The 13,187-nt window shown below is 40.5% G+C and overlaps 1 protein-coding gene across 2 annotated transcripts in view; it reads left to right on the top strand.

Annotated features, from left to right (window-relative positions):
* LOC147315972 (inactive phospholipase D5) overlaps positions 1 to 13,187 on the top strand; it is a 78,109-nt gene that overhangs the window by 47,247 nt on the left and 17,675 nt on the right. For both annotated transcript variants that reach the window (XM_086259042.1, XM_086259043.1), the window contains exon 2: positions 6,347 to 6,483. In XM_086259042.1, coding sequence (XP_086115168.1) covers positions 6,347 to 6,483 — 137 coding nt within the window. The remainder of the gene's footprint in view (positions 1 to 6,346; positions 6,484 to 13,187) is intronic.

Raw genomic sequence — 13,187 nt, 5'->3', positions numbered from 1 at the left:
CACAAATTGAAGCACAAACTAGCAATTATTTTGTTCACATTTTTTGATAATTGCATTAAAGTTTTCTTTATTTGTCTAGCTAATGCTGCTACTTCCTATGATTTAAGGAGCACTGACTTCTAGCTGTGCTCCAGTGCCAGGTAACATGGTCCCTTGTGAGCACTAACGTGACCTTTTCATATCACTGCTATCAGGCACAAACACAACCAATCACATGTGATTGGAGGTTCAGCAATTAAGTTAATCTCCTTGCTTCATCTTCTTTGTCCGGTCAGTCTAAGATGTAAACTGATTGCATTATGGTTTAAATGGAACATGTACGGTGTAATATATCTCATCCACCAGTGGAAAACGCCATTCCTATGGCAGACATCAGCGCAGACAGATAGTTGTGTGAGAATGAGAGTGTGAAGCTGAATATCCCAGCTAGTGTGTCTTTGCTTCTCTGGGAATGCTCCATTGACTGGCTCAAAGATTAATTTAATTCCCACATTGAGGACCTGTGGGCATTCATCTCTCTAGCTTTTAAGATGGCGCCGGTGAGGTCGGCTGCCGTCACGACTGCTCCGACCACTTTTTCTTTGTCTTTGTTTTTTAAGTTAGTTTTCAGCGTTTCTAAATCGGCAAAATCATCACCATTGGGTACATTAGGTATGACAGTGACACTCTTGTTTCTATTGGTATACAATGTACTCACAATTCGAAGTTTTTAACTCCGGATCCGAGCTGGCCGAGTGAGATCTCGAGGGAGAACAAAGGGAAGCGGCGGCGGCCTAGAGGGAAGCGAGCCGGCGTCAGGAACAGGCTGAGAGCTCGTGCACACCGCACACCTCTGCCTAGCATCCTGCTCGCCAACGTCCAGTCACTGGAGAACAAGCTTGACGACCTCAGGGCCAGGATAAAGTTCCAGAGAGACATTCGGGACTGCAATCTCCTCTGCTTCACCGAGACATGGCTGAACCCAGCGGTGCCGGACCACGCCATCCAGCCGGCCGAGTTCTTCTCGGTTCACCGCATGGACAGGACACGGGACTCGGGGAAGTCAAGGGGAGGCGGCGTGTGTTTAATGGTGAACAACAACTGGTGCAACAGTGCGAACGTTGTTCCTCTCACACGCTCCTGCACACCAAATCTGGAACTACTGTCCATCATGTGTCGTCCTTTTTATCTACCTCGGGAATTTACATCGGTCATTGTAAGTGCCGTTTATATTCCACCACAAGCGGACACGGTCACCGCCTTATGCGAGCTGCATGAGGCACTCACACAGCACCAGACACAACACCGGGACGCTGCGCTTATTGTGACGGGGGACTTTAATAGCGCCAACCTCAAACGCGCAGCGCCGAACTTTTATCAACACATCACCTGCCCCACCAGGGGTGAAAGGACACTGGACCACTGCTACACTACGGTCAAGGACGGCTACAAGGCACAATCCCGCCCCCCGTTTGGCAAATCTGATCACGCCGCCATCTTCCTCATGCCAAAATACAAACAAAGGCTGAAACAGGAAGTTCCGGTTCAGAGGAAGGTCGCGCGCTGGACGGATCAATCGGTGGCCGCGTTACAGGACGCACTCGATGACGCAGACTGGGGCATGTTCAGAAACAGCTCCGACGATGACGTCAACGTGTTTACGGAAGCGGTTGTGGGATTCATCGGGAAACTAGCGGATGATACCGTGGAGACAAAGACTATCACAACGTTTCCCAACCAGAAGCCGTGGGTGGATAAAACCATCCGCGACGCTCTGAGATCCCGCACCGCTGCCTACAACACGGGACTCATGACGGGGGACATGGACCCGTACAAAGCCGCGTCATATAACGTGCGGAGGGCGGTGAAAGGCGAAGCAGCGCTACGGGAGGAAACTAGAGTCACAACTCCAACAGAGTGACTCTAGGAGCCTGTGGCGGGGACTAAGGACAATAACGGACTATAAAGCACCAACAACCGGTATGACGAACGCGGCCGTGACTTTGGCAGACGAGCTGAACACTTTCTATGCTCGCTTCGAGGCTGCAGCTAAGGTCTCCAACAATGCTAGTGTTAGCGGCGCTAACGGCTGCAGACAGGAAGATACTGCCAGCACCGGAAACGTGCTCGTCATCTCCGAGCATGAAGTAAGGAGAGCCTTCAAGAGAGTGAACACCAGGAAAGCAGCAGGACCAGACGGCATCCCAGGTCGTATCCTAAGAGACTGCGCATACCAGCTAGCTCCTGTGTTCACTGAGATATTCAACATCTCTTTATCTCAGTCGGTGATCCCCACATGCTTCAAGGAGTCCATCATTGTTCCTGTCCCGAAGAAACCCCACCCTGCTTCTCTCAATGACTATCGCCCTGTAGCCCTCACCTCAGTAGTGATGAAGTGCTTTGAACGCCTGGTCAGAGACTTCATCATTTCTTCACTACCAGACACACTGGACCCACTACAGTTCGCTTACCGTCCAAATCGTTCCACAGACGATGCCATCTCTCATCTCCTCCACACATCACTCACTCACTTGGACACTAGAAGGGGGAATTATGTTAAAATGCTCTTCATAGACTACAGCTCTGCATTTAATACCATAATTCCCTCCACACTCACCACCAAGCTGGAGCATCTGGGACTCAGCTCATTTATGTGTCAGTGGATCTCCAACTTCCTAACTGGCAGACCACAGGCAGTAAGGATGGGCGGACATGTCTCAGCCTCCACCACTCTCAGCACTGGAGCCCCCCAGGGGTGTGTTCTGAGCCCCCTGCTGTACTCTTTGTACACATATGACTGTGTGGCCACTACCAGCTCCACCACCATCATCAAGTTTGCTGACGACACCGTCGTGGTGGGCCTGATCTCTGATAACAACGAGACGGCCTACCTGAAGGAGATTAGGAATCTGGAGAACTGGTGCCAGAGGAACAACCTCCTTCTAAACGTCAGTAAGACAAAGGAGCTGATAGTGGACTTCAGCACTAAGCAGGAGAGGAACTACCAGACCCCCGTCATCAACGAGTGCCCAGTGGAGAGAGTGGACAGCTTCAAATACCTCGGAGTTCACATCACGCAGGACCTGTCATGGTCCTGTCACATCAACACCGTGGTGAAAAAGGCCCGTCAGCGTCTCTACCACCTCAGACGCTTGAGAGACTTCCAACTGCCCTCCAAGGTGCTCAGGAACTTTTACTCGTGCACCATAGAGAGCATCCTGGCGGGAAACATCTTAACCTGGTTCGGGAACAGCACCATGCAGGACAGACGAGCTCTACAGAGGGTTGTGCGGTCAGCTGAGCGCACCATCCGCTCCGAGCTCCCTGACCTGCACTCAATCTACAGCAGGCGGTGCTGGACCAAGGCCAGGAAGATCGTGAAGGACCTCAGCCATCCCAACAACAGACTGTTCTCTCTGTTGAGGTCAGGAAAGCGATTCCGCTCCCTGAAGACCAACACAGAGAGACTGAGGAGGAGCTTCTTCCCGCAGGCGATACGGTCTCTCAATCACACCACCACACAGTACTGACCCACACATACAGTTCTTACACACACACTGGACTTTCTGGACATTGTTTTTGCACAACACTGGTCACTATATTCTTCATTTCCGGTTAATACTTGTACAGCTGCTGTTATTGTGTGTATATATTTATTTATATTTAGATTTCTTCATACATTCTTATATAGTTCTATATTGTGTATTGTGTATTTTGTTGTACAGTTATTTTATTTTCAACTTTAATTTATATATTTTATCTTATTCTTCCCAGTTAAATTTACCCTTCATTCTAATTTGTGTTGTACAGTTATTTCATTTTTAACCTTAATTTATATTTTATTCCTTCCTAGTTAAATTTACCCTTTTTAATTTTTCATATTTATTTCCTTTCTTATTCATAGCCTTTTCCTTTTTTGTTTTCTTTAGGTCACGAGCAGTTGTCCAAGCATTTCACTACATATCGTACTGTGTATGACTGTGTACGTGACAAATAAAATTTGAATTTGAATACAATAAACACACTACAGCAACCAAAGCTATGTGTTTGTGTGGCTCGCAGAGGTTGATGGTCTGTGATATAACATTTCTCTTTGTAGACAGAGAGTTTAGCTGACTGTGCTAGTGATCTGCTGTGCAAGTGTTCAAGGGTAATTAATTTGGGCTCTTCTGGCTGGTTTCTCGGAATCAGGATGCATTTATTATTATTTTACAAATAACTATGGCAGTTCTCTGTAAATGAGTCAGTACCTTGAGACTACAATAGAAACATAATGTCCCATTTACTGCTTGTTGGTTGTAAAGTTGATTAAAATCTTTAACATACTGATATAAATATTTGAATATTTTTTCTTCACTGACTAGTAGAGCGTTGTAATATGATTTCAAGCAAAAATCAATACAGTTCTATATTTCATTTTTGTATCGTGAATTATTTTCTTCAATATCACTAAAACTTTTACAGAGTTACACACTATAAGAAGTTGGAAACATGTACAGTATGCCTACTAGCCACATGATTACATATGTATCTCTAGACATCTATAGTCAAGTTTTTATAGGAATCTATGCAGGTTAAGCGGCATAGATATAAATGAGTGCACCCCTGTTGTTTCATTAGGAATTAAGGGGCTAAACAGCAGCAGTGGTGCTAATCAGTTGCACTTAATTAACTGATTATCAGCAGATGTGACCCCCAGCGCCGGTCGTTGCTGGAGGTTTGCTTATAAAGGCAAACATTTAGGCAGGTTGTTGGTCTGAACCATTCGGGTGTGTGTCAACACCATCTTCCCAGGGACGTCCCAGTAAATTCACCCTAAGCTCAGACCGTGCAATGATCAGAGAAATTGCAGAAACCCAAGAGCTCAGAGTCCACAAGCCTCAATTAGCATGTTAAATGTTAAAGTTTATAAAAATACATTTAGAAAAAGAATGAACAAGTATGGCTTGTTTGGAGGGGTCCCCGGGACCTCTTCTCTCTAGCATCCAAAGTGGATACTAAACGTTTTGCTAAAATCCACAGCACAGTTGTTATGCATTTGCTTTTTTGTTTAGTTTTGTTCTATTTTTTGAGGAGAAAAAAGAAACTTGAACCACCTTCAGCAGGTTTTTGAAAAACAAACAAACAAACAAAGGCTTAAGAAGACAGCAAATGAACGTGATGTAGGAACTTTTGAGCCGATATAGAAAACTACGTGTATGTTGACTACAACTATTGTATTTTACATATGTGTCATATTTAATTTCATTTCACTGGTCTGAAATGGTCTTAAAGGTCTTTTCTATTATCATTTTTTAAGCTTGTGCAATATTTGGCCTAAATAGTTTTCTTCTATAGATCCATCATAATCACCAGAACCACACACATTTCTAAGTCATCTTGGCTTTCACTGCACGTTAAATGCAGAGGTGACATCGTATTTAATATGATGCTGTGAAAATGTGTTGAATTAAACAAAAATGCTTTGTGGCATATAAAGACACAAAATACAAGATACGTTTACCATGACCTCTGAGCTGGTACTATGTAATTTCCTCTACTTCCTGGGGGTCATGCAATTTTAGATCTTGTATGTTTAAACAACAGCAAATGGAACAAATCTGGTTATAATTATTTATACATTTTATCCCATTTCTGGTGTGTTTATCTTCAGGAGGTAAACAGAAAACTGTACAGTTATTTTGCTACTGCCGGGTCTTTCAAAGGTCGACAAATCCCCAAGGAAATATTCTTAGTAAGAAACTTTTCCTCCTCCTGTCAACAATAATGGATAGTGTTCTTTTTTCAGAGTAGATTTGCACCCAGAGGGGCTGTTTGGCTGATGAGGTAGAGATATTGCATTTCCTTTCACACTGTAATTGGTCAGCAATGCATGGGACAAAATTACATTTTGGCTTTGTGATTTCTCCAAAGGGCTGATTAATATTAACAAGCAAAACAGATTCTTTGATGTCAAACTTCATATTTGCATGTTGCACAGTTCAGGTGACCTTTATTTTCTTCTGAGTTATATCGGATGTTGAAATTCATGAGACCATAAATATTACCAAAAAGAAATTAAAAAAATTAGAGACAGCGAGAGAAACAAAACCACCTCCTTGTATATCTTTTGTTCTTTTCTTCTCATTCCTGTTTCTCAATTATATGAAAGTCAGAACTTCCGAGGTCATACTTCTTACATGTTGGTGTTCAATTCTCCTCTATCATCCAGTGACCCGCTGAGCTGGGCATTAAATCACTTCTGTCAGCCAGACGGCTAATAGGAGCCAAGGTTGAAGAACTTTGGCTGTGTTTCTGCAGTAGCGATGAAGAGCAGAAAATGTGCCTTTATAATTTAAGTGTTGTTGTTTTTTATTCTTTCTTGCAGTCTCAGCAGAAGTGCATTGTGATCTTTGCCTTGGTGTGCTGCTTTGCTGTATTGGTGGCCTTGATTTTCTCTGCCGTGGACATCTGGGGTGAAGACGAGGACGGGATCACAGAGGAGAACTGTAGCAAGGATTGCAGGTGAACACTGCTGATCTGTAAACACACAGCTGTAGAACACCCAGAGTGGTTTCCAAACTTTCTGCCTCATCACAAGTTAAAAGCTAAAGCTGATTTTTTTTTCTTTATTAGAATTGCAAGAAAATTATTTGCAAGAGGTCTGAAAAATTGGAGAAACTAAAAAAAAATTAGGCTGAGAAACACTGCATTCTTTTATGTTGTGAATTATATCAGTAGTTTTTCATAATTATCACATTTTGACCCTTTTGACTTTTTGTCATAAGACCTTCAAGCATTTTTCCTTTCGCCTGTACTTCTCATTGTGTTTGTTCTATTGTATTACATTTCCCATTAGTCAATTATAATGGAAATCTGGTTTAAATTGATAATAAATAGATTTACAGAATTTAAAAGTTACATCAGTTTCCAATGTTTCCACTGATATCTATCTGTGCTGCATCAGCAAGGGTATAGATATCATAGTCGGGAAGTTTATTTATGTTTTAAAATTCAGTATGTGCACTGTTGACAGCATTGTAAGGTCACAGGATCTACAGTGAGCTCACAAATCAGGAATAAAGGCTTGCTGCAGCAAGTCCTACAGCCCTGAAATGACGTAGCATTTTTCACTTGTGATTCCCTCATCACAGAGTCAACAGGTTTTTAGGGTTGGGGTTCTAATTTTTTAAGGGCTTTTGATTGGATGCCTGAAACGAGCTCTGTATTTACACAAGCTTCAGAAAGATTAAAAAACAAACAAACAAACAAACATCTGCAACAAAACACAAAAGTAAATGCCGCTCTCCTGAACTTTGAAGCTTTTATGATATTTGGTAACAAGTAACTAAACAAGTCAACAGAAGTCAAGGACGTGGTCCAGGCTATTCAAAGCATCATGCCAAACACAGAAGTTTAGTGGTGGAGATCAAATTAAATCAATTAAAACATTTTATGATGATCATCAAAAAATGTAAACGTGGCATTTTTGTTTATTTCCCACTGAGCTTATTTTCTGATGTAGTCAAGGCGACTTACAAATTAGCATTTGAAATCAAATAAAAAGTAATATAAAAATAATACAATAAAATAAAAATCCCTGTGACATTCTACGCTGATATCACCAGGTGGCAGATGGAAATAACACACACAAAAAGAAACCTCAGAGCTGAATAAAATTTAACAAGCTGTAGTTTGAAAATGAGACATACAGTGATTCCTCTGTTTTTACAGGGTTTAATGTGGATAGCACCAAAATGCTGTACACTGCAGGCAGACTTTCAAACTAAAGAAGCATCAAAATCAAAAGTATCAAAATGGTCAATAGAAGTTTAACGAGACAAATGTGAAGACAACTGGAGGGAGACAAACAGCAAGCAAAACTAACACCGGACAAAATGAAACAAGAAATACAGACATTAATACTAACACTTAACAAGTAGGAGACAAGCGAATCCAAAGGAAAAATACTGAACATGGGTTCAAGAAGACTCATGAAGACAAAAAAAGACAAGACCAAAGAAGAAACAGATGGAGGATGAGTGAAGGAACTTCAGCTACTAATAACAGAAACAAAGCCATGAAGCAAAACAGGAATGAAATCATCCAAGATGGCACGGGAATTAAAAATAATAAATAAATGGAATAAATAAATAAATAAATAAATAAATAATACAAATCAAAGCTCCAAACACCTGGAAATCAAAACCCAAGCAGCAGCTGAGACTCAAATAAGTAAGTGATTCAAAACTAGAGATCACTGAGATGTTTAGATGCAAGTAGACGTGCGAGATATAAGAAGAAGCAGTTAAGTACAACAAAGGAGCGAAGCATTTACTAAGAAATGAATATCTTTTGAGACTTCGGTTGACATGAGTTAAGTAGCTTCTCTTTTGCTTGTCTGGGCCTTGGCAACTGTAATAACCAACTGTCTGGAATTGTTTGCATTATAAGTGAGTTGACTGTTGCCTAAAGCACCAGAACATAACAAATGTCTATTCACTCCCCCACGGGTGTGAAATGATGACCAGGCTGTGCCTACAGTTAATTTAAACCAGACTTTAGCAAGTTTCTACAGTCTGTTCCAAGTTTTAAGATTATAGATCCCTAGACAAAAAAAGTGTAAAAGCCACTGCAGCACATCCTTGTAGTCCAGAGTAAAAATGGCTGATCAGCAGGCATCCAGCTGATACAGCAGTCCTGTTCTCCTGCTCGCCACTTCGTACTGGTTCCTCTCCATTAAACTCTTATTATTCAATTTAACATTCAGTCTTGAATTACTTCCTTCTTCTCTCTTTAAGTCTGTGTCCATTTACTCTCTCCCTCCTCTTCCTCCAATCAGCTATTAACAAGCCTTTAGAGAACTCTATCGGGCATCTATCTCTTCCACTCAAGGCTGAAAGTGTAGTCCCAACTTGTAAAGACAAATTGGACTCCCCTTCTCCTCTGAAGGGCCCCTAAAGCTAGTGGGTAGAATGAGAGATAAATATAAGGCCAGTGCAATGATTGAGGGACGGTGATCCAGGTGGAGGGAGAAAAAGAAAAAGTTATCAGGGTAGACTTGGAGCTTGAATCAGTGAGACACGAACAGATGTTGTTTGCTTGGCAGGCAAATTCCAGAAATGTGTGCTGTCAGACTTCTACGCGTGCACTGTTATTCACTTTGCATGAGCTTAGCGATGACGTTTTGACTGTGACATGCATCATTTTAAAGGACTACGAGATGTAATTAATGATTTCATAAAGCGATTTGCTCAAAGCAAGTCCCAATGCAAGGTCTGAAACATGATAAATCACTGTGAGTTTGACACATTCGTAATGGGGTTGCGGTGAGATTTGCTCATGCAAGCCCTTTACATTTCTAAAGCGAATGCATCAAAGCAAATGCATCTACGGCTCATACTTGCATGTCTTATATGGAAGGTTCACACTCTGAAAACGATCTAGTGATTAACTTAAAAAATGAAACTACTGAACAATCGAACAGAGCCAGGCAACCTCGATGCTGTGTAGCCATTACTCTCCTTTAACTAAAAACCCCCTTTGAGCTTCCAAATAACATGTCAGCAGCTTTTATTTGTGATGTTGTAATTTTGACTTGTCAGCTGTTTGTTTTGTTATGTAGATTTCCTTTTAATCTGCTTTGGCCTCCATCATGAATGATGCTAATTCTTGCATCCAAAGAACAGGGTGGGATGAGATGGGAGTTGCTGCCACTCTGTGTCCTCGCTGACGCAGATAGTTGCTTCATGTTTTCCTGGCAGTATAATCAAACACATAATTAATTTGATTTATACTACCTCTTCCGATGATAAACAGTGTAATCTACAACTGCACTGAAGCTTGAAGCCTCTTAGGTATACAACAATGTGCATGTGTGTTGCTTTGTTGTTGGAACAAAGTGGGAGCATTAATTTTCCTCTCATCTCATCGCATCCAAATGCGGGTCTGATCCATCCCTGGTGTACGTCTATAATTGCTTCACGTAAGACAGCTAATAAGGAGGTTAGTATTGATCCATCAGCTACTGTGGAAATGCAGAAAGTACGCTTGAAGAACCACGCTTGCCTCATCCCTAAAATCAGACGCGTTTCAGATATCATTTACAGATAATCTGAATATGATGTATGGATCTAACAACATGGCATCGCCCATTGGTTTGAGGAGAGGACTAACACTTTTTTAGCTAAGGCTCTCAGGCTCGGTTAGCCATAAACTGTACTATAAATGCAATTCACAAAATCAAAATCATCTGTACTAAAGTTGTTATGAAGATAGAAACTACCCATAGAGGCCAAAAACATTTTGTACCTTACTAAAAACACAGTTTTCAAAACGTGCCATTTTAACATCAGAGTCTGTGGGGACTGACTCACTTTGAGACAGCCTCAAGCAGCCATGAGAATAAGTGTAACTTTCGGCATTTCCACACTGGCTTCATATTTCAAACCTCTCTGAAATATGAAGCCTTGAACAGACAAAGATTAAAAAGGTCACCATGAAGACAGATTAAATGGTGCATCATGGTGTGTAAAGGAGTACATCATATAGATCTCGTTTAAAGTTCATATATTGCAAACTGCTTAAAAGTTAATTAATTAAAAGTTTATTAATATAAATAAAAAATACATTTAAAATTCATTACTAAATGGAATCAGCTCAGTTTTAATTTCTTTTTAAAGTCCATGTCTAAGTTCTTAAATAAGCTGATTTAATGAATTTGAGAATTGGCATGCTCAAGCAACATCAAGTCTACAAAGTCTTGGTTTTAGCATGAAGTCTTTCAAGTCTGCTAGTTTCTATATCTCAATGCAACTGCCTCTAAAGTAGCTGCTGTCCAAACAACTAATTATTTGGGACTTTGGGAAAGTTAAATAGTGTGTACTTTCTGTGCAGAGGAAAACTGTGAGTAACCATTTGAAACAATGGCAGATATACTGCCAATATACCGGTATATGGATATCCATTTTCAATTGGATCAGATTGGCTACTGTGATTGTTAATGTTAAGAAAACAGAGGAAAGCTCACTGGAAGCATCTTGGCAGCTGGGTTTCAGGCAGTAGGTTGAGTTGTCTACAAATCAAAGATTTGACTTGTCATGAAGTGCAGTTTGCAGATGTACATACAGCCTTCTTAGACCAAGACAACAGGGACACAGGAAGTAAAATGAGGCTCTAAATAGACATGGGAGGTAATCGGGGAGAGTGGAAACAACCTGTTAACAGAGCACAGAAGAAACTAATTAAGATAATAACTGAAAACTACTGACAAGGCACCAGAAATAGAGGACTAACAAAATAAAACAGGAAATAAAAGCAAGACACCCTAACAAGATGCTAGAGAGAATAAAACTCCCCAAAATAACATTAAAACCGACAGATCGTGACATGATGGTAAACGTAGCTATCAAGTCAGCACAGAAAGGAACACTCAGGGTTTGTGGGTCACTGATTTACTAGTTTGAGGTAAAAATAAGAGGGGAGCAATTTATTGTTACCTGCTGACAATTCCTGACATGACCCAAACCATTAAAACACTTCAGATTTCCCTCTGGGCAAAGCTGGAAGAGGATGCAGTGAACCACGCAAAAGAGATGTAGAGCAGCAAGACAGAAAACTGATAAAAATATAAGCTATTTTGTTTTCATTTCTTGTGCCACACATACTATACTATTTACCAAAGACATTAGCATCCATTTGAATTAAAATGTACACCAGAATAAAGAGTTTCAAGTATCATGTCCACTTTATCATTGCAAAGTCTTATCAGTTAAACACTAGCAAGCAAGCAACTTGTATTTAATTGGTGTTGCTATTTAGTATATAACAATATAAGAGGCAGTTTGTGTTGTGTGGCTTAATCGAGTGAAAACTGAATGATAACCTTTTTCAGCTCAAACCAGATTACGTTTAAACTTTCAGTGCTGCTCCTGCCTCCAGGGCACAAAATGCAGCGCTCAGCACAAATGGATTATCAGACATCAAAAACCTTAAATAGACCCTCGTCCCCAAAAATGAAAGGCTGAGCTAATTAAAAAATTACCTGAACCAATCAGCAACCAGTATCTGAAACACACAGGTATAAAATAAAGCTAGGTAGTAATTAGGCCAAACTGGCAATCAGTCCAGATCATTTTAGGTATGAAAAAGCATTTACTTTGTTTGTCTTTTTATTTTTTATTTTTTGCACATTTATCACACTTATGTTTCAGGTCATCAAACAAATGTTAATACTAGACAAATATACCACAAATAAATTCAAAATGCAGTTTTAAAATTATTATTTAATATTTAAAGTCTATCCAAACTTTTCTAGCCCTGTGTAAAAAATAAAAGTAATTGAACGTAATAACTGGTTGTGCCACCAAGTTTTTGTAATAACTGGGAATGAGTCTTTCAACATCTCTGCCAAGAACATTTAGCTCACTCCTCTTTGCAGCATTGTTTTAATTCATCCACACTGCAGGGTTTTTGAATATGAATAGTCTGTTTAAGGTCACACCAAAGCAAGTCAATACGATTTCATCCCAGACTTTGACTAGACCATTCCAAAACCTTCATTTTGTTTTGTTTTTTAGCCATTTGGGGATGGGTTTACTGGTATGTTTTGGATCATTGTCTTGCTGCATAAACCAAGTGAGCTTGAGCTTCAGGGCACAAACTAATGGCCCAAAAATGTCCTTCAGGATTTTCTGGTAGAGAACAAAATTCATCCATCAGTCAAATAAATCATTCAGGTCCTGAAGCAGCAAAGCGTCCCCAGGTCTGGCTGTAATCCGGCCTGTGTGTGGTTAATGAAATTGAACTCTGTTTTCCAAAAAATTGGATTAATCACAGTTAATTCATGATTTAACAAGGGGGACAATTACTTGGGGTAGAAGCAGGTTTGGATAACTTTTTTCCTTTAATAAAGTAATTCATCATTTAAAAAGGGTGTTTTGTATTTACTTGGCTTATCTTGTATAATATTAGAAAAACATTAACATGTAAACTTGTTAGTGTGACAAAAAAAAACAACTAAGAAATCAGGAAGGGAGCACTGTAAATTTAAATAAACATCCTAGCTGTGTTTACTGTGACAGGAGCGCTTTGGTTGTACCTGGTGAAAATAAAATGAACATCATGCAGGGAGCAGAGCAGCAGCAGCAGCTTCTGTGATACCCATATTAATGTCCTCGCTGCTGTGCACCCACTGCTCAGGGCAGCTCGTGAGAGGGTGGATAATTTAT

Source organism: Aulonocara sp. 'chitande type north' Nkhata Bay, linkage group LG13, assembly GCF_057382095.1.
Source record: "Aulonocara sp. 'chitande type north' Nkhata Bay isolate Kocher_YH1m ecotype deep benthic linkage group LG13, A_spYH_male_GT1.1, whole genome shotgun sequence".
Lineage (NCBI taxonomy): Eukaryota > Metazoa > Chordata > Actinopteri > Cichliformes > Cichlidae > Aulonocara > Aulonocara sp. 'chitande type north' Nkhata Bay.
The sequence above is the reverse complement of the archived record's forward strand: the minus strand, read 5'-3'. Positions and strand labels throughout refer to the sequence as shown.